Source organism: Natrix helvetica, assembly GCF_964273705.1.
Source record: "Natrix helvetica genome assembly, chromosome: 3".
In the NCBI taxonomy this organism is placed as follows: domain Eukaryota; kingdom Metazoa; phylum Chordata; class Lepidosauria; order Squamata; family Natricidae; genus Natrix; species Natrix helvetica.
In genome coordinates, this window is record NC_138549.1 from 153,662,016 (window position 1) to 153,684,371 (window position 22,356).

Sequence of the window (22,356 nt, forward strand, 5' to 3'; positions counted from 1 at the left end):
AGGTATACTAGATATTAAACTTTTTTTTTCATTATATAAACTTGTTATAAAGTTCTACATTTGAACACTGTAGCTGAACACTGTCACTTGTTGATGCCTGATGCTAACTAACACCAGCAAGTAAATAGCTTCATTCTGCACTGAATTTAAACAGCAGACAGAGAGAGATAAACCATCCCAAATTATAGCAGCCTTGCCACATCTAAATATATCTCTTAAATAGCAGGTAGCATGCAGAAAACTCCTCTACTTTTAATGAAAATCAGATTCTGGAGAATGGGATAGAGCTTGCTTTAGAATTACAGGAAATATAAACACAAACTCTTTGGGGAACTGAAAGTGTCAGTGCTGCCATATCGATCTCTAAGCCAAACTGCAGAAAACTTGCTCACTGATGCCTGTTCTGTACAAACAAGAGCACTCTCTCAAAAGGCAATAGAACATTCTGTTTCCCAAAACTCAGTGTTCTGGGAAAACTGCCTGCAGAAAGGGAGGGGCTGCATTAATCCAAACTGCTAAACTGAATGGGAGAAGGGAGGCTGACAAAGAAAGACTCAGGAAGACTCCAATGAATGAGGAAGTCAAGATTTACTAGTAAAGAATAGAGGACGCTTTTGCTTAACACATGGATGGTCATGGGATGACATTGTCTAATACATGTAAGAGGCTACTAGGTTGGTTAGGGAAGGTTACTGTAGAATGAAGAATGTCTAGCCTATTAGTCTATTCTGTTCCTAACTGACCTACAGACCTTTAGAGTAGATATTTTCCCCTTTCTGCTCTATTTCATCATGCTTTGTCCTTCATCTTTAAAGGAGGATGCTCTTAAATTCCTTTAAGAGTATGAATAAAGCCAGCAAAAACTCATACCACAGGTCACCAAAATATTACTGTTTCTCTCCAAAAATAAGACCCTGTCTTTTTTTTTTGCCAGAAAAGAGGCACCAGGTCTTATTTTCAGAGGGCGGTATCGTCCACTGACTCTCACTTGCGCAAAGCTGGCTGAGGAATTCTGGGAGTTGAAGTCCACAAGTCTTAAGTTGTCAAGGTTGGATTCCAGAGGGCTGTTATAACCTGTTTCTCCCCACCCCCTCCAAGTATTAGAGTCAGGGCTATTTGTTTCTTGTATTGATTATTTTAATTGGTTCTGAATTTTTGTATTTTTTTGTATGGGCTGCTCACCACCACATTATGTATTTAAGATGGATAGCTGAATACATTTTCTAAATAAATAAAAATAAACTCCTACACAAAGATGCTTTTTTTTCAAGAGGCAACTGAACTTTCTGGTTTTTCTTTGAAGGCGTTTCGATTCTCATCCAAGAAGCAAAAGACCTTCAGAGCTGAAGAAGCCTCTTGGATGAGAAGCACCTTTGGGACAACCATGACCTGGATGACTGAGAATCTCCAGAGACAATTCCAACACAAGAATATGACCATTGTAAATTCCAACCTATATTCTGAACTGTTATCCCTGGATCTTTCTTGATCATGATTGTCCAAAAAATAAAATAAAAAATTCTTGATGTTTTAAGAGAGATATTATTGAGATATTATTGGAGTATGCTTAGCATAGTATAAAAAGAATGTTAAGTAAACAATACCCCAATCGAGGAATTACCAACACAGAGAAACAAACTAACAGTAAGCAACAGCGTAATCAAAGAAACACCAAGAACACTCCCACCAACATTGACAGGGAAGCCAATCTGTATATATAAAAATGGTTCTCTCTGTGTGTGTGTGTGTGTGTGTGTGTGTGTGTGTTCCAGCATAAGTTTGGTTGAGCAATTTCAACCAAACTTGCTACACAGATGACTTACTCTCTAGAAAAAAAAATACTGTGAGGGTAAGACACTCCTAACACTCCTCGGGGTGGTGTTCTGTTAAGATACAGTCTGTTGTGCCTTAAAATAGCTTCTAATGTACAGCGCAGTGGAATTGTCATGGTAACAGCTTCACAGTACTCCACAAGGGGGAAAATCCAACATTAGAAATTACCTTTGGTCCGGACATTTTCCCCCTATAAATAAATACCCAGGCAATGCCAGGTTATCGGCTAGTAGTATATAAAATAAAACAATCCCACTTCTTTTAACACTGATGATGCTATACCTAATGATAATGAAACGACTCCAAGTAAACCATCAAGCTCAGAGAGCACCAAGAATCCTTCTTTGTAAATAAAAGCTTATTTTAAAACAACGACAAAACAAATGATTCCTACACTCCTTCGCGTTGCATATAGAAACTTGGTCTCAGCTTCATCCCTGTGTCTTTTGCCCCCTCTTCCCAAAAATTAGAGTCCCAGGCCAAGGTAAGATTGCACACTTCTTTGCTAAATTCATACCTCTAGAGCCCTAAAGCTTAAAATGTAAGATGAGTCTTCATAAGAATTAGAATTTCTTATCCAGAAACAACATAAAATACTTATTTCCCTGTATTTATTATTAAGGAAACTGAGCAACGGATATAGACAGTGCCCTCACCTGGATTTCCGCTTGCAATAAACGAGCAAGTTATCAAAAAGAAAAAATGTTCTCTCCTGTATGTTTCCGGCTGAGATTTTTAGTAAGTTTCCTTGAAGCAGAAGCTGGGTTGAAATGTCTGTCAAATTGGAGCCCTAGAATACAAAAGAACTATTTCAGGATTCTATGCCATTACAAAACATATAATTAGAATTCTGGAGACTCAATGTTAATCCATTCCATCTTTCACTGTCACTGCTTCTTAGAAGATATTTGACTAACTCTGTTGATCATGTTTCTTTTTTAATATCATCTCTCAAAAAAATGAAATTTTAAAAAAGCAACTTAACTTTCTCTGTCCTTGCTAAGGTTTGTTTTAATTTGATACACATATTAACTATTCAGTAACCAGTAACCAGAATTTGCTCATTTGCACACATGGATTTTTTTTAAAAAAATGCCTATACAAAGCCACTGGCAAGAGAGCACTAATACAAAGTAAAACCAGTTGTAAAGTAAAACAGAGTAAAGATATAAAAACACTGACATAATTGTTTAAAAGTCTAAGAGTATTTATCACCTCCCAAAAACAACAGATAAACTGGGGTGTACCAAAAAGGAGACAAATGGCACCAATTGGGGGGGGGGGGTGACTTTTTTTAAATTGATGAAAAGAACGTTGATGCTCATTGATGAGTACTGATTATGGATGTAACCTAGCTTAGGTAATGAAATATGTCTGCAAGAAAACCAAGTTCAGAAAGTACCAAGGACCTCCCATTTCAACTCTGATCTAAAAATATCCCCCTTTATTGAAGACTTCTTTCAGCTACCAACTTGCTATTTAGCAAAGGTCTTCATCAATTTCCATAAGTTGCAGGCAGGGGTGGGATTCAACCGGGCTAACAACCAGTTTGCTGAGCGCACACTGAATTCAATTTATAAGAAACACAGAACAAAAAAATAGAGAAAGTACAAAAATATATTTCTTATTTTGCAATGTGTTTGACAGGGTCTAACTTCCTTATCTGCAGTGCAAACCCAGACTAAGGAAGTATATTAGATTAATATGACCTACTGATGTCTTCCTAGAAAAAAAGACAAAAAATTAGTCCAGAATTGTGAAACACATACCATTAGCAAAATCTTGTCTTATATATTTTGATGCACCCACGCTAGCAGAAGTTGCATACTACCCCAGAAGTGGGGTAGTGGCTGGGTAGGTAAATTACAACCAATTTTGCAGATTTTATAAGTAGTAGTGGTAAGGCAAAAGGAACATCAGCATCAACAGGAAGCATTCACATAAGTACACAAAAAAGATGAAGCTTAGAGAGACTAGCTTTCTTCAAATCATTGGCTGAATTGGTATCAAATGTGAAACACAGATTTAAATCAGGAACTTCCTGGCTCACAGTTCAGTCTCATAGGTACACATTACTAACTATTATGCCACATTCTCAACTCTATTTAGAAGAACCTGCTGGTTTTGAGTTCAGGATTCCATAACACTTATTTGAAATAAATTAGGCTTTATTCAGGAATGATTCTGTATTTAGGCCTGTTTGATCCACCAATCGACTTTTTTTATAGTCTATATGTCATAATAGGCTATAGCTGTTCAGATAGGTGTATGCGATATTTCCAGTTCTTAAAGATCAGTTTTTCCCAAACCAGAATCTTCCAGATGTGTTCAATAGACAATGAGGACTTAGTCTAACAAACCAGTTGAGGAAAGCTGTTTTAAAGAGTATAATTTTCATATCTTGTTTGAAATTAATGAACTTGCATCCATGCTTAGTTATACTTAGCTACCCAGTTAAATCAAGGACTGGAAACCTGGTTATAATTGGCAAGCAAGATTACAGAAAATGTGTTTGGTAAACAAATGTGATGTACCTCACTCAGATCTAAACAAAGAAAAGGCAATCACAGACTGCACGCAACCCACATAAGCTATTTATTTCTGTCCCTCTGCTCCCCAAGGAAACACCACTGAAACTTGGCAAGACAATAGGGAAATATTGGTGGTAAAATTTCAGCCTGTTTTCTAAACTATTAATTGGTTTTACCAATAAAAATGGGAATTATTTGCATATGAAAAACTTGTACTCTCATCCTAACGTTAAACCCCACCAAAACATGGGCTAAATATACAGCACTGATATAACCCAATACACATAAAAAAATCAAAAACGCTAATTAAACATTCAGATTATCAGGTGTATAACAGGTATACCCTTAATGATGGATAATAGAAAGTACTCCCTTAGAGAAGAAAGTAAAGTAAATATTAAAAAAGGACAATGAAGATTAAAGAATAATTCTGATATCCATGTATTGAGCTCTTTCTCGATATTGATTTTTCTTTTTTAAAAGTAAATATTTTTAGAGATTTTCTTTCTATATTTCTTCTGGGGAATATAGAAGAAACATCCCTTCTGGTTATATTCCTTTCTGGCCACAAAAAGGTATATTCAATAAAGATCAGCTTCTAGTATAGACAAGCTTTTAGAAGTACATGATGTTACTTTTTGAATTCTCCTTGCAATGGAATAAATCAGCAAGAAGCTTTCATTTGTCTAAAAACCCTGATAAACGTATCAGAAATTCTTCTAATGCTCAGAATCTTTGCTGTGCTCCATTTAAATCCTTACAGCAATGCTTAACCAATCCTAATTGTTTCCTTATTATTACTGCTGTTAATTCACTACTATCCTAGCCAATCCCATTTTTCTTATTGTGTTTGTTAGTCCACTGCTATCCTGGATTGATTTATTATTGTATTATTATTGTATTTATTAAATTTGTTTGCTGCCCATTTCACCACAAGGTGCCCCTGGACAGCTTACAATGTTTAAAAAATGGATTTAGATTGGCAAAGTAGTCACTGAGACTACAAAGCTGACAATCAATTCAGAATAGATTTATATTTGTGTTCAGACAGTCTATCTGAGCTCTGTTGACCAACTTGCTCTCCCAAAAAAAATTACATAGCTGGCTATTTACATCATCCACATGGCTCCAGTTGGATGCCAAAAAAGAAGTCTGAAGGAGAAAATGAACAAGTCAAAACAAAACAATCTCAAAGTGGAATAAACACTCTAAACATGAGGAAGTTCATATGACTTCTAACAGATGTGTCCAGCAAAAGAATTTTGGCTGGTAACCATCAGCCTCTCAAACATAGGATACTCCAGACACCAAAAAGTCCAGGAAGTTATTTAGCAAATTATATTCTAGACAGTAGAATAAAAAACACATTTGCTCACTGGAAACTTCCCCTCCTGTTTCATCAGTGGCCTCTGTCAAATTCTTACGCCTATCAAAACAGTTGCAGAAATTATTACTGGATGGCCTTTTGTCCAATTTAAAAAAATCATACTCAATTCATCAAAAGAATTTTAACCAACTCAGTTACAGATGTAAAAATTAGACAGATAAACTGTATTGTAATTACCAAATCAAAAAAGGTAATAAAAATAAATAATAAAATAGAAAAATACCCTAAAAAATGAAACATAGTAAACAAATATAAATCATGGTAAAATGTTTTACCATGGTTTAGAGCAGAGGTGGGCAACCATGGTCCCTTCATGGCTTGTGAACTTCAATTCCCAGAATTCCTAGCTCAGGTCCACAGATTGTGAAGGGGCCATAGTTGCCCACCCCTGGTTTAGTTATACCCCATCAAGATTTTATATTAGCTAAGCAAATGCTGCCTGCCTGCCTTCTTTACTTTATTTACTCTAGATATCATTCAAATATGTAACATTTGACATCCACACCAATCAGCACCTCCACCACCTTAAGTATTGCCTGAATAATACAATGAATAGATCAGGGGTGTCCAAACTTGGGAACTTTAAGACTTGTGGACTTCAACTCCCAGAATTCCCCAGCCAGCATGGCTGGCTGGGGAATTCTGTGAGTTGAAGTCCACAAGTCTTAAAGTTCCCAAGTTTGGACACCCCTGGAATAGATCTTTGGGAAAACAAAATAACAGAGTTGGAAAGGACCTTGGAGGTCTTCTAGTACAACCTCCTGCTTAGGCAGGAAACCCAACACCACTTCAGAAAAATGGTTATCCCACATCTTCTTAAAAACTTCCAGTGTTGGAGCATTCACAACTTCTGGAGGTAAGTTGTTCCACAGATTAATTGTTCTAACTGCCAGGAAATTTCTCCTTATTTCTAGGTTGCTTCTCTCCTTGATTAGTTTCCATCCATTGCTTCTTGTCCTGCCCTCAGGTGTTCTGGAGAATAGTTTGACTCCGTCTTCTTTGTGGCAACCCCTGAGATATTGGAACATAACCACTTCTACCTATTTCTTTACCCATCTCTCTCATCTCTCTCATCTTGTAATCTTGGTTGCCGTTCTGTCATGATTTTTAACGGGTAGACTTATTTAACACCTTTAGCACCCAGTATCCATCTTTAGCCCGGTGTATTTATGTATTTATTATTTATCATTTATTATGTATACGAGGTCTGACCTTATTTTAATGCGGGAGTCCCCCCTCTCGCAGCTATGGCCTCCTGCCCTCTCAAGGGCCCACCTCGAGGACGGGTTCATTAACCCAGAGAGGTGGAGGAAGCGCACACTGAGGGGTTTTTTAATTAATTGTTTTTTAAAAGTTGTAAGGGGTTCCAGGGGTGGGGTGGGGGAACAGGTCAGGAGGGATGGGAGAGCCAGGCACCTAGGTGTGGTCGAAGGAGGAGGGAGCGGAGTGGGGGAGGAGAGGGAAGATAGCATTCCTGTGCAGGGCTCCTTGATACCAACGGTCGTGGGGAGGGGCAGGTGCGAGGACAGATCAAGAGCGCGTAGTCGGTTGGGAGACCGGGGTTTTTGGTCATTCCCGGTCGTTCGTACCAACCCCTGCATACTAGGTGGTCAGGATCTACAGACCCAAGGCCTGAGACTGCTGTTATGCAACGCGAGGTCCGTTGTCAATAAGGCCCCCCTCATCCACGATCTAATTTTGGAGGGGGAGCCGGACCTCGCAGGAATAACCGAGACCTGGTTGGGCCACGAGGGTGGTTTACCCCTCGTGGAAATGTGCCCGCCAGGTTATCGAGCATTTCACCAGCCTCGGGCCCAGGGAAGGGGCGGTGGGGTAGCAGTGATTATCCGGGAAGACTTAGAGCCGAGAGAGTTCACTGTGCCACAGACATCCGGGTGTGAGTCCCTTGTCGTGAGATGGGGCCCAGGGAGGCAGTTGGGCCTGCTGATAGTATACCTGGCTCCTCGCTATACGTCAGCGGCCCTGCCTGAACTCCTCGAGCTGATCTCATCGGTGGCGGTTGAGACCCCCAAACTGTTAGTGATGGGGGATTTTAATCTGCCGTCAATGGGAGAAGCGTCTGAGGGGGTTCGGGAGTTCATGGCTTCCATGACAGCCATGGACCTGACCCAGTTAATTCAGGGCCCTACTCACGAGGGAGGCCACACGCTGGACCTTGTCTTTGTCTCTGGCCAGTGGACGAGTGATCTGGGAATAGGGGATCTAGCCATTATTCCCCTGTCATGGTCGGATCACTCACTTCTCCGGCTTGACTTCCCTGGTGCTACCCCCCACCGCGAGGAGGCGGAACCGGAAGGCATTAGATGGTTCCGCCCCAAGCGCCTGATGGAACCAGATAGGTTCCAGACGGAGCTTGGGCCACCTCCTGTGGATCTGACCCGCCCCCGAGTAGAGGACCTGGTGGACGCATGGAATAGTGTGACTACCGGGGCCCTAGACCGGGTGGCGCCTTTGCAGCCTCTCCTGCGGCGATGAACCACCCTGGCCCCTTGGTTTACTGAGGAGCTAAGGGTGATGAAACGCCACAAGAGACGCCTAGAGAGTCGTTGGAGATCCTCCCGTTCCGAATTTGACCGAGCACAGGCACGAGCCTATTTGAGGACGTACCTTGTGGCATTAAGAGCGGCCAAACGTCAACATTGTGCCGCTCTTATTGCGTCCGCAGATAACCGCCCTGCCGCCCTGTTTCGGGTGACTCGCTCCCTCTTGTTTGAGAGACCGCGGGAAGCCCCTTTACAGGGCAGAGCAGAGGAGTTTGGGAAATATCTACAGGACAAAGTCGCTCAAATCCGGATGGGATGGGCCCCTTTCAGTGGTCCAGTAGAGACGCCCGTGGCGAGTCTTGAGGGACCGCTTTGGGAGGAGTTTGACTCAGTTGCCATCGAGGATTTGGACAGGTTGCGTGGACGTCTGCGACCCACCACATGTTTATTGGACCCGTGTCCCTCCTGGCTTGTACTGGCATCCTGGGAGGTTACGCGCGACTGGCTCCTGGGCCTAGTGAACGCCTCGTTGGGTGAGGGGTCTCTACCGGCCGCCTTGAAAGAGGCGGTGGTGAGGCCCCTGCTCAAGAAGCCTTCCCTGGACCCAACGGACCTAGTCAATTATCGTCCTGTCTCCAACCTTCCTTTTTTAGCGAAGGTTGTAGAGAGTGTGGTGGTACAGCAGTTCCCACGTCACCTGGAGGAAAATGATTATCTAGACCCGCGCCAGTCCGGCTTCCGACCCGGGCACAGCACGGAGACGGCCTTGGTCGCATTGGTTGATGATCTCTGGAGGGCCAGAGATAGGGGTTGTTCCTCTATCCTGGTCCTATTAGATCTCTCGGCGGCGTTCGATACCATCGACCATGGTATCTTGTTGCACCGGCTAGAGGGGCTGGGAGTCAGGGGCACCGTCTTACGGTGGTTTGGCTCCTACCTCTCTGACCAGACGCAACGTGTGTTGGCAGGGGAGCAGAGTTCGACCCGGAGGTCACTCACATGTGGAGTGCCACAGGGATCGGTGCTCTCGCCTCTCCTGTTCAACACATAGATGAAACCGCTGGGCGAGATCATCCGTGGTTTTGGGGTGGGATATCATCTGTATGCTGATGATACTCAGCTATACATTTCCACCCCGAACCACCCCAATGAGGCCGTCGAAATGATGTCCCGGTGTTTGGAGGCCGTACGGGTCTGGATGGATGGCAACCGACTAAAACTCAACCCTTCCAAGACGGAGTGGCTGTGGCTTCCGGCCCCCCGGTTCAACCAGGTGCTTCCATCTCTGGCCATTGGGGGCGTGCAACTAGCCCCCATGGAACAGGTGCGCAATTTGGGCGTCCTCCTAGATGCCCGGCTGTCCATGGATGACCATGTAACAGCCGTGGCAAGGGGGGCGTTCCATCAGGTCCGCCTGATGCGCCAATTGCGCCCCTTATTGGACCGGGATGCCCTACGCACAGTCACCCATGCGCTAGTGACGTCTCGCCTGGACTACTGCAATGCTCTCTACATGGGGCTTCCCTTGAGATGCACTCGGAGACTACAGTTGGTCCAGAACGCGGCCGCGCGGGTGATTATGGGGAGGACTAGATACTCCCCTGTAACACCTCTCCTGCGCGAGCTGCACTGGCTTCCTGTGGTCTACCGAGTGCGTTTCAAGGTTTTGATTATGATCTTTAAAGCGCTTCATGGCACAGGACCTAGTTACATGCGGGATCGCATCCTGCCCCACACATCCCTACGACCAATTCGCTCACACAGAGAGGGACTTCTCCGGGTGCCGTCCGCCAAACAGTGTCGGGGGGCGACACCCAGGAGCAGAGCCTTCTCTGTGATGGGCCCAGCCCTGTGGAATGACCTCCCCCGTGACATCAGGATTATTTCCGATCTCCGCTCCTTCCGTGTACAGTTGAAGACCCACCTCTTCCAATTATCTGGCCTGGCTCAACCGTAATTTTTCATATTCCTCCTGACTGTCTTTTTTAAATTTTAAATTTTTATTGTATATTGGGTTTTTTATTATTGGGGTATGTTAATGGTTTTAATTGTCTAAATGTTGTAATCTATTACCTCCTCCGTGCATGTATGTCTTTGTATATATGTATGTTTATGTGTTTGTACACACGTGTTATGTTTTATATGTCCTAGTGTACGCCGCCCCGAGTCCTGCCTGGAAAGGGAGCGGCTAATAAATTCAAATTTATTATTATTATTATTATTAACACTGCTATCATGTCTCCCCTAGTCCTTCTTTTCATTAAAGTAGACATACCCAGTTCCTGCAACCATTCTTCATATGTTTTAGCCTCCATTCCCCTAATCATCTTTGTTGCTCTTTGCACTCTTTCCAGAATCTTCACATCTTTTTCACATTGTGGGGACCAAAACTGGATGCAGTATTCTAAGTGTGGCCTTACCGAGGCATTATAAAGTACCACTTGGCTACTTGCCAACAACATGTTGAATTTGTTTGGATGCAAAGTTCTCACTTGATCCACAAATGATCATATTTGACACATTATGTGAAGACCCTTTGAGAATTTTATAATGCTGGGAACAGTGGAAGAAAAGAGAAGGGGGCAACCAGCAGGAAGTTGGGTGGACTAAGTTACAATGACAATAGGTGCACCACTGGAAAATCTGAAAGACCAGGGTGGGAGAGACTGTCACAGAAAAAAACCTATACGTGCGGTCACTAACAGTTGATAATCAATTGATCTACCAACTAACTAGTCAATTAATAAGCTATAGTTGCAGGACTTTTTATTAAGACTATATAACATATTATTTCATGTGAGCTTCACACCCACTCACTGCAAAAAGCAGACACGAATAATGTTTTGTGTGCACATTTTCTCATCGTTTTCCAAAGAATCGTGCTGGTATGAGGTAAAAGCTATCTGATTATTAAAATATAATTCTCCCTGCATATTTCCATTGAAAGCTGTAATCATGACATGAAACTACATTACTGCAGCCAGGTAATATTTTCAGTCATGTTGCCCTGTATGACTTTATATCCATGGCCGGGAAAGAAAGGGGAGTTGATGAGCCCAAAGGTTATAAGGTATGGTACATATTGTTCAATAGGCAAGATGGGTTAAGACTGCAATTAAGGGTAAGACTGTCCAGGGGATCAGCTATAGAGCTCTGCATTCAGGTCCCCCTAAGCCCCAATAATTATGAAACTAAAGTTTTGCCACAGAGGAAAATTGGCTTGGCTGCTCAAAGAAGATAACATGAATAGAGTCAAAAAAATATTTGGAAGGGCTTTTTTTCCCTTATTCCATATAATGCTTACAAATACGTTATGAAGATGTTTTATTGTAATAAGATTTATTTTGTATGTTAAATAATTTGAATAGAATCTCTTGCTTTCAAAAATAATACATTCATAGATGTATAAATAATTTTAAAAATTGCCTGTTAAAATTCCAAATGCTTTCCAGTTCTTTTGCTTATAAATTTGCATACATTAGTGCATCATAAAATAGAATGAAAATAGCTTCCGGTTCCGGCGGCTGACGGTGACGGGCAAGCTTTGCTCGCCTCGCGCTTTCCCGGTGGGCTCCCCACTCCTTGGGGGGCACAGGACGCCCCGTAGAGGCTCCTGCCGGAGGAGCAGCACCGCGGGGGATCCCCTGGATCGGCGGCGGCCGGGGGGGGGCGCCTCGCTCTAGGCACTGGGGAGCATGATGGGGAGACGCTTCGGCGTCTTCGCTGCGAGGCTGACGGAAGAATAAACAAGCAGAAGGACGCGGCTGCGGTGCGGTGAGGCAAAAACTCCCTTCCATTCCCTTTACTAAGTTGGAGAAATTGTCAGCAGTTTAAACCTTTTTTTTCGGCTTGACTTGGAGAGGCGCGGCTGGAGGGAGGGGGATTCCCCCCCCCTCGGACAGGCGGCTTGAAACAATTGATCTCAGCCCCAGGGGAAGGAGGAGGGGGAGAGCCAACTAATGATGTCACACCCTTACTAAAAGTGAATTCTTGGACTTAACTCCATAATGCAATGATGATCTGGAAAGTTTGGAAACTTTAAAAACTTTGTTATGCCTCTAAACCCGAAGTTGGCAGGGCAAGATGGCACACTTCCGTTGTCTTTATGAACTGTGAAATTTGACTCCACCTTAAAACTTCAGGCTTCCGGTCTTTGTCTCCGTGCTACTCAGACAAATCTCTTGTTGTTTGCTACCTTTTGGACTCCCTGGAGTGAAAAATTTTACTCTATTGCCAGGGTGACTAGAAAAATTCTCTTCTGCCTGGACCTTCTGTCTCCTGGACTCTCCTGGCTGTTCTGCCTCTCTGACTGATCACTCTCTGTACTGACTGAACTCTTTATTCCACAAACAATGCCTCCTAAAAAACCACCTCCTGGAAAGCCTGGCTTTGCTGCCTCTGCCCTGACATCTGCAACTTCCAGTCCTAGTACACAATCAACGATAACAGCTTTGATGCAACCTAAAACTACAGAGACTGAGTTTCAACAAATGTTTCAGCAACTTCTACAGGGACAAGAGGAAATAAAAAGACAACTGAAAGAGATGAAAGAAGAAATTAAAGAGAACCTGGCCCAAATTAATAAAAACTCACAGAGACTGGATATTTTGGAGGGTGGGACGACTGAGATGAGGGAGGGGATGGAAGGGGTGCAGAAGGGCAACAAAGAACTTGACACCCAACAGATGAAAATAGAATTTGAGAGAATGTCCTTTTACCTTAGATTGCAAAACGTGGTGGAGACAGATGATGAAGATATAAGGGACATTATGACAAGTATTTTGGCTAAATACATCCAGAAAGAGAAACAACAGATGGGGTGGGAAATAGATTTGGTTTATAGAGTGAACTCAGCTTATGCTAGAACGCACAACATACCCAGGGAGGTTCACATTAAATTTCTCAGAAAAAGTACAAGAGATGAAATTCTGAGTGCACAAAGGGGGCAAGCTTTGACATACCAGGATAGGGAAATAACCATTCTGAAACAGATCCCCAAGAAAGTGAGGGGAAAAAGAGAAAGCTATTCGCAATTAGAGAAGAAATTATACCAGAAGGGGGTGTGGTTCAGATGGCTGATGCCTGAAGGTATGCTAATATTCTGGGAGGAGACAAGAGTTAGAATTACTACACCCATAGAGGCGCAGGCCTTTATGGAAAAAAATAAAGCACTCCTAGAAAAACCAGATGATCCTACAACAGACATACAGGACACGGGAGGGGCCGGAGCTCTGGCGGCGGGGGGAGATGGGGCTATACCGAGAAAGCTCAGATCACAAAAATGAACAAGAAAATCTGTTTGACATAAACTGATCGAAATTATTAATTGAATTTATATGCTGACTATATGCTACTATGTAGTAATGAATTTTGTCTAAATGTATATTATGAGTATGGAGGGGGGGGCACCTACCGCACATCGCAACTGCCAAAATTTGTACCTTTTCCACTACCTTTTTCCTTGTAAATTTTTAAAAAACCAATAAAACTTTGTTTAAAAAATAAATAAAACAGAATGAAAATATGTACACCAATGTATGGTTTTAAATATAATTTGCAAAAAATTTGATATTGCGCTATGCATCCCAGTCCTTCCTTCCTTCCTTCCTTCCTTCCTTCCTTCCTTCCTTCCTTCCTTCCTTCCTTCCTTCCTTCATCTATCATCTATCTATCTATCTATCTATCTATCATCTATCATCTTCCTTGATTTACAATCAATTACTTAGCAACTGTTCAAAGTTACAATGAACCTACCAAAAGGTACTTTCAACCGAGATTATGATGTTTTTGCTGGAAACCAGCATTTTCTTTCCGTTTTCGGCAAATCACCCGATAGCAAACAATAGGTTCACTTAATGATCACTGAGTTTGTTCAATGACCACTTTTAAAAAATTGTGAAAAACGGGTCGCCTCAATATCATGACTTACAGCCATAATGGGTAAGCTCCTATAGCTTTAAGTACTGTACAACATGTTAACTAGCTTCAATTTATTTCTTTTTCAGTTCATACATTAATTCATGAACTAACCTAACATGTTAAAGAAAGTAAGACACAGAAACAAAATAATAAGTTAACTAATGAATGACTAGCCAAGTTAAATTTGTTCCTTTACTTATAGCTAATACTACTTGATGACCAAAAAGCTTAGAATTAAATCTATTACCCACTTTCCACCATACCTCCCATCCTTCAATGTGAGACTGCAATTGCTCAAGAGCTTCCAGCTTCTCCATCTGCCTTTTGGTCTCATTGATATTGGTACACACTGTTTTCATTGCCTGTAATGCATTCAAAACCGCTTGATAATCTGGGTGTTTTGTGGGTGTCCTCTTGGCTAATTCCTGGAAGAAAGTTGTAACAAAAGAAAAGGGAAAACAGAAATAAGTTAATTAATTTAATTTAATTTAATTTAATTTATTAAATTTATAAACCGCTCCCTCTCCCCGAAGGGACTCGGGGCAGTGTACAGTCAAAGTTAAAAGTTAAAACACCATATACATATACATAGAGGAGGCATCAAAACCCGTAAAAACGAATCACGTAAAATCTGTACAATAATAATGAAATTAAAACAACATTAAAATCTTCCCCAGAAATTTAAAATAACTGCCAGGAGGATCAAAGAATAAAACTATAATTGGGCCAGGCCAGCTAATCGGAACAGGTGGGTCTTGAGTTTCTTGCGGAAGGAGCGGAGATGAGTGGTGGTTCTAATATCGGCGGGGAGGTCATTCCAGAGGGTTGGGCCCATCACAGAGAAGGCCCTACTCCTGGGCGCCGCCCGCTGGCATTGCTCAGTGGACGGCACCCGGAGGAGTCCCTCTCTGTGAGAGCAAATTGGTCGCAGGGATGTATGGGGTAGGATGCGATCCCGCAGTTACATAAGTTATAAGACAAACCGATTTTCTATTACGATTAAGACAGAATGCAATTACTGAAAAACACAATGGCAAGGAGATGCCTCTCACTGAAAGATATTGAGTTCAAGAATTTTATTAATTCTTGAAGACTGCAAGACAAGACCGACCAACTTGCAAGTCTCTAATCTTAGAAGGTTAACCGTAGTTTTCAAACAGGTAATTCTGAACACTCAAGTTTCTCAATCAGCTCAACAGTGTGTTAGCTCCTGTATTTTTTTCTAAACATTCAGATTCCATATGTATCACTTCCTCCCAAGGACTGCGTCAAAGGATGTTCATTCACAGATAGAACAGTATCAGTCCCTAACACTTATTACAGGTAATAAACATAACTGAGCCCAACATTTCCATGGCTAAGCAAGATAAGTTAACTGAGTTTTGCCCCATTTTATGACCTTTCTTACCACAGTTATTAAATGAATCTGGCTTCTCCACTGACTTTGTCAGAAAGTCGCAAAGGTTGATCATAGGATTCTGGAACATTGAGACTGTCATAAATACATGCCATTGCCAAGTGTTTTAATTTTGATCAGGTGACCACAAGGATGCTGCATCAGATGTGTGAAAAACAGTCATAAGTCACTTTTTTGTGCCATTGTGACTTCGAATGGTCACTAAATGATTGTCGTAAGTCAAGGACTAACTGTATTTTCCTCTTCTACCCCTACACCTTCTTTATAGAACCTCCTTCATAAGTAACAGAATTTGCAGTGCACACAGGAAGAGCAGAAGACCTACTTCTAGAGTGACTCATTCTAATATTATTGCTCAGTACCACTTCAAATTGAAATAGCATCCTGTTGAAAATATACATTCAGAAGAGTCAGAATATGTCAGGGACAGTCATCCTTTTAATAAATGAGGACATCATTGGATATTTATACATGTTCCACATATACAATCATTAGGATCATGGCACATAAATGGCCACATTATGTCAAATATATGGCTGGCTCCCCAACCTTTGTTTCATTCCTAGTTATCCAGAGTGATCTTTTTTCCCCTTTTGCTTTTCAAAAATTACTGGAGGATGTTCTTGATGCTTCATAAAAGAAGTCCAGGTTGCATTTGATTCTGGTACTTCAAATTTCTCATTCCTAGACGAGTTTTTAAAAATGTCCTCATGGATTATGTTCGGATGTCACAATTAGTCTGAATTCTGAATAGCTCATATATTTATCCTTCAATGGACTCAACATGTTGGAATAGAGGAGATTTTGACCTACTCCAGTTCCGTGTACTTTCTGTTCATATCAACAATGCCACAGGGCAGACTCTTCTTCTGAGCATTTGTTTTAGTATCAGAAAGTACGGAAGCTATGGGTGAGGCCCTTGTTGCTAGCAAGTTCCTCAACTGGAATTTCACATTCAAAGAACCTCCACAGGACATCCCATATTTCTTTCCAGCTCTTTATCAAAATATTTTGATGCTTAAAAGCATCTGAAGGATATTGTTTGGATGTACTGTTCCAATGATGCTGGGCATTTAATATGTTTGTTCTGCTTCCTCAGTATACTTTTAAAACATATTTAACAGTTGCTTATTTCACGGTGCAAAATGTTTACGTTTTTATAATACTTTTTGCCAGGAAAATGTAAGAGGAAATCTGGCTCACGAAAAAAATAAAATCTTCAATGAGGTTGCAATGGTTATCTTAATGAGAAGGAGTCTTAACATCTTTTTCGATCTCATTTAGAAACTATCATTTTTAATGGACTTAAATTATGTGGCCAAAAATTATTCAGATCTGAGAATAAATTAATATCAATATTATATGTAGTCTTGACCAAAGTTGCTTTGTTGAAAACAGTCTATGGAAAGCTTTTTGGAAATCAGCAATAACAGAAATTTGGCAAATAACATAGTCCACATCAACTTGCAATGAAATAATTTTTGGACTAATAACAATTTTGCTAAAGTATCATTTCATTTAAACCTTGTAATCTGTTCTTTCTTCCTTCTATTTATTTGTTTTAATGTAGACAGGTTGTAGCTTGGCTGAAGTACTCAAATCTTCCAGTAAGCATTTTCTTCTATTTCATTTTTGTATTTCATTTTGATACCTTTAAAATCCAAGATCTAATGGCAAAATTGTGGCATAGCTGTCTCATTCCCCATTAAGTGAGAAGACAATGAGATGGACTGAGTATTGGACAGCACTGACTGCAACAGGATTGCAGAGCTAGTAGTCAAGAAAACCATAAACTACAGAGTAGAATTGGAAGGGACCTTAGATGTGTTCTAGTCCAACCTGTTTTCAGATTGGGAGGGAGGAGGAGAAAGAGGAGGAGGGGGGAGATATTTATATTTCAGGCTCCATGTTTTAACTACTATCTCAAGAAAAAAATTAATTCTGAAAATTGATATTATGAGGCATAAAGAGAATTGTGTATACTAAGCATACATTTCATTCTCTTGTGACACATTGCTCGACTGAGTGTGCCATCAAATCAAAGTCGGTTCTTAGTGACCACATAGCTTTTTCTAGGACATACTATTCCCAACAGGCTCATTCAGATTTTCCATGTTGTGGCCCGCCAGCAGAGCTGGCAGCAGATTCGGACAGTGAGGAGGTTGGGGAGGAACATGGGCCAGTCCTGGAGTCTGGGGAAAGCTCTGATGTCAGAGGCAGAGGGGGCCACAGCCGTATGCCAGTTTATCAGCTGCCTTCAGAGTCAGACATCAGTGAGGCAGACGAACAGCTGGAGCCTGTTCCCAGTGTGTGCCTGTGCAGAGTTGCCAGACGAAGGGAACAGCATAAGAACAGGGGTCGACTTGGGAGTAAGGCCACAGGTGGACGATGAATGGTCCCTCCCAGAGGAAATAAAAGAGGAGCGAAAGGGGAGTGGAGTTTGCAGGAGACAATTAGTTCGCTTAATTGGTTCGTGACTCTCCGAGACTCCTTGCCAAGTTTGCAGATATTGGCCTGTCAGCTCTCCAAGCCAGATAAGGTCTGTGATTGTAAATCCTCCCTTGAAAGACTTTGTTGGATGTGAATGAGCAGAATTCACAGTAAATTACTAAAAGGGTTTTTGGTTAGGACAAGGAGTTTGCTGCATGCTCTTGAAAAGCCTAGATCAGAACAGATGCTCCCATTGCCACTACAACTGAGACTATTCACCTTGCTGATGATCATCTTTTTTTCCTAATTCCTTTCACCTTTCTCAGAATCATAATCTTCTCCAGCAAGCTAGATCTTTGCATGACATGTCCAAAAATTGATCACGTAAGCTTAATTGTCTGAACCCTGCGTGTAAATCTTCCATTTTTCTGTTTGTTTTCTTGGTTACATATATACAGATAATCCTTAGCTTACAACAGTTCATTTAAAGTTCAAAGTTACCACAACACTAAAAACAGTGACTTATAACCATTTTTCACACTTACGCCCATTGTGGCATCCCCAGGGTCACATAATCAAAATTCAGATGTTTGGCAAATGACTCATATTTATGATGGTTGAGTGTCCTGGGATTGTGTGATCACCTTTTGCAACCTTCTGACAAGCAAAGGTGATTGGGAAGCCAGAGTCACTTAACAACCATGTTCCTAATTTAAGAACTGCAGTGATTCACCTAACAACTGGGGCAACAAAGGTCATAAAATGGGGCAAAACTCACTTAACGAATGTCTCACTTAGCATCAAAATTTTGAATTCAATTGTGATTATAAATCGAGGACTACCTGTAGTATTGTCAGACGTTTTCACCAACCAAGTTCAAAAATACTTTTTCTATCCTAGTCCATCATACTCCAATTTCTGCTCCTGTAAAGTGTCACAAACCATTCGCTCCATTATTGTGATCTTTGTTTTACATCATGAGCGTCTGAATATCTTTCCCATGGCCTCCATTACTCTTCTCCCAAGTGCTAGCCTATGGCGTACTTTTTAACTTCAAGTTCCTTTACTGTCAAGAGAACGTTGCAAAACAAAAGCTATCCGTCACTTCAACATCTTCACTGTAAATTCTAAAGCAGGTTGCTGTAGCCCCTGTCTAGTTTCATTGACGTTTATTATTAGAGCATGTTTCAACTATTTCATTCACATTTTTCAATTACTGATTATCTGTGAATTAGAGTAGAAAACTGGAAAAGCCTTATTGATTAGATTGCATTTCAACTAGGCCTGGATCTTCCTGGGATTCTGAAATATTATTGTCAAATAGATTAAACAGGAGTGGTGAGATAGACTTAAAACAGGTCTATGTGTATGTATGTATGTGTATGTAAATATGAATATGTACATACATACACACACACACATACACACACACACACACCTCACTTACTGACCAGTCATTCAGTAATTGTTACAACAGGGTTGAAGGAGACTTATGACCAGCCCTCAAAGTTGCAGCATTCCTGTCATCATATGATCATGATTCACACACTTGGCAACTGATGTGCATTTATGATGGTTGCAGTGTCCCACGGTCACGCAATTGCCATTTGTGACCTTCACATCCAACTTCCATCCCAATTTGGATGACTGGAGATTAAAACATATGAAGAACGGTTAAAGGAACTGGGCATGGCTAGTCTAGTGAAGAGAAGGACCGGGGGAGACATGATAGCAGTGTTCCAATATTTGAGGGGCTGCCACAGAGAGGAAGGGGTCAAGCTATTTTCCAAGGCACCCAAAGGCCAGACAAGGAATAATGGATGGAAACTGATCAAGGAGAAGCGTAATCTAGAAATAAGGAGGAACTTTCTGACAGTGAGAACAATCAACCAATGGAACAGCTTGCTTTCAGAAGTTATGGGTGCTTCATTACCGGAAGCTTTCAAGAAAAGACTGGACTGCCATCTGTCAAAAATGGTGTAGTGTCTGCTTGGGCGGGGGGTTAGACTAGATGACCTGCAAGGTCCCTTCCAACTCTGTTAATCTACAGTTAATCGAAAACCCAGCAGGAAATCTCAAGACATGATACGTGACATGGCACTTAATGACCCACAGTGAGTCACTAAGTGACTGCAGCTGGAACTGATGTCATTAAATCAGCATGGTTACATCATGTCATGCTTAACAACTATGCCTCTTAGTGATAGAGTTCCTGGTTTCCGTTGTATTCGGTAAGTGAGAACTACCTGTAGAGGCATATCAGTTTTTCAAAAGAATCCCTTTCCGATTATTATCTCAGGTGCTCTCCCCTTTAAAATGCAAAATGCAACTATCATGATTCATTAATAGGGATTACTCTTGCCCTTACGAGCAAAAGGTGAACTAAGTAACTTTCATTTCTTCTTTTCTTTCTCACCTTAAATGACTGAGCGAACTCTCCTTGAATATTTCTCAAGTGATCATTAATCTTTTGTAGATTGCAAAAAACAATGGCTAGTAACAGGCATGCCAGGTTAAATTACTTTTTTCATACCTAAAAAGGTAACAAAAATGTTCAACTCCACTTTTCTACATACAGAGCCAAATTCTACTCGCACTTTAAATACAATCAGCAACAGACTGAGAGGTTGTGCAGGTTGAACTTGAGCTAAGCCTGCCAAGTCATAGAAAAGATATCACAATCCATCAACACAACAGATGTACACTACTTTGCATGTGACTATCCTTCTGTCTTTATAGCGTATATTACATGTTTGGTTTGGTTTGAGCAAGCATCCAAGCTGCCCTTAGTTCCTTCATTTAATATTGATGAAACTGATATTCTTGCTATTTTTCAAGAATCCAGAAGTACCAGAATCTGTTAGGTAGCATTCTAGCAAAAACTATTCCCTGTTGAGCCTTTAATTATATTCTTCCTCTTAAGCTTATAATAGGAACACTGAAAGCCTGAAGTTATCTTCCCTCCCCCATCCCATCTTGACAGACAGACTCTGCCTTTTCATCCACAAAATAAATCCAGCACTTCAAAATTAGGTAACCTGTGATATAATTTCTAAGTCTGTTTCTAAGGACCGAGTTCCAGCTTGAATACAAATTTGGTAAGGACAAAGTTAGGGAACAGAATTGGGATTTTCATCCATTCCATTTTTGTAGTATCCTTAAATCAACCCTCAGTCAGCATGCTGTAAGACCCCTTCTTCTGCCAGAGAAAGAGTCAACTGTCAATCCAATCAGCTTCTATACAAGGAAGGGAGCCCCTCCGGTGCAAATGACTTTTGTCTTGGTTAAAGAGAAAGGGTTGTTAGCACAAGAAATAAGTACTGTGCAGTGAAGAAGGCAAATGCAGAGAAATGAGCACACAAAAGGCAGCATGAGAAAGTCATTGGGGACAAAATGCACGAAGCACTTCAGTCTCAGCAATCATTCCTGGGGAAAGTTCAGCTTCATATTGTAGTTACTAGGGCAAAAGATCCAAAAAAAACAGGCTGCTTAGGGATTAAGAGAAATTCTGAGGAAAAAAATATTGTGATAAAGAAACGCTGGACCTGATATTAAAACAAGCAATAAAGGAAAATAATTTGCTTCTAAACTCTAACCTTGTTACCATCCAACTAACTGTGCCATAGATCTACTCATAGAGGCCTGAGAGTTAAAAGAGTTTTAAATTCAGAGGGAACTAATACAATTGAAATATCAGCATTTACTATTGAATGAATACCATAAAAGACACCTTTTTAACATATTTTAATTTCTCATGTAAATGAATAAGACCATGGGAGGTAATTCATTCACACAGTCTAACATGCATAGAAAAAGCAGCAGTTCTTCTTACAGTCTTTGTATTTTCAGCCTGTTGGCCAAAAAGCAAGAAAAATGGTGGAAATTCTGTAGCGATTCTTAGTCATCTAGGTCATGGTTGTCCCAAAGGTGCTTTTTTCAGGAGGCAACTGGACTTCCTTGTTTTTTTTCTTTTGAAGACATTTCTCTTCTCATCCAAGAAGCTTCTTTAGCTCTAACAGGATAGTGGAAATCCTGTCAGAGCTAAAGAAGCTTCTTGGATGAGAAGAGAAACGTCTTCAAAAGAAAAGAAAAAAAACAAGAAAGTCCAGTTGCTTCCTGAAAAATCACCTTTGGGACAAGAAAGTTTGTGGCTCTTTGCATCGTTTTATCCATACTTGTTCTATACAGGTAGTCCTTGACTTACGACCACAATTGAGCCCAACATTTTTGTTGCTAACGAAACGTTTGTTAAATAAACTTTGCCCCATTTTAAAACCGTTTTTTGCCACAATTCTTAATTGAATCACTGCTCAGTTAGTAACATTGTTGTTAAGG

General features: G+C 41.1%; 1 protein-coding gene across 4 annotated transcripts in view; it reads right to left on the reverse strand.

Annotated features, from left to right (window-relative positions):
• The window catches only part of PREX1 (phosphatidylinositol-3,4,5-trisphosphate dependent Rac exchange factor 1), a 258,200-nt gene that overhangs the window by 95,627 nt on the left and 140,217 nt on the right, over positions 1–22,356 (reverse strand). For 3 of the 4 annotated variants that reach the window (XM_081947018.1, XM_081947020.1, XM_081947021.1), the window contains exons 6-7: positions 14,426–14,599; positions 2,490–2,623 (exon numbers count right to left, since the gene is read on the reverse strand). In XM_081947018.1, coding sequence (XP_081803144.1) covers positions 2,490–2,623; positions 14,426–14,599 — 308 coding nt within the window. The remainder of the gene's footprint in view (positions 1–2,489; positions 2,624–14,425; positions 14,600–22,356) is intronic. The other variant, XM_081947019.1, reaches the window with a different exon arrangement.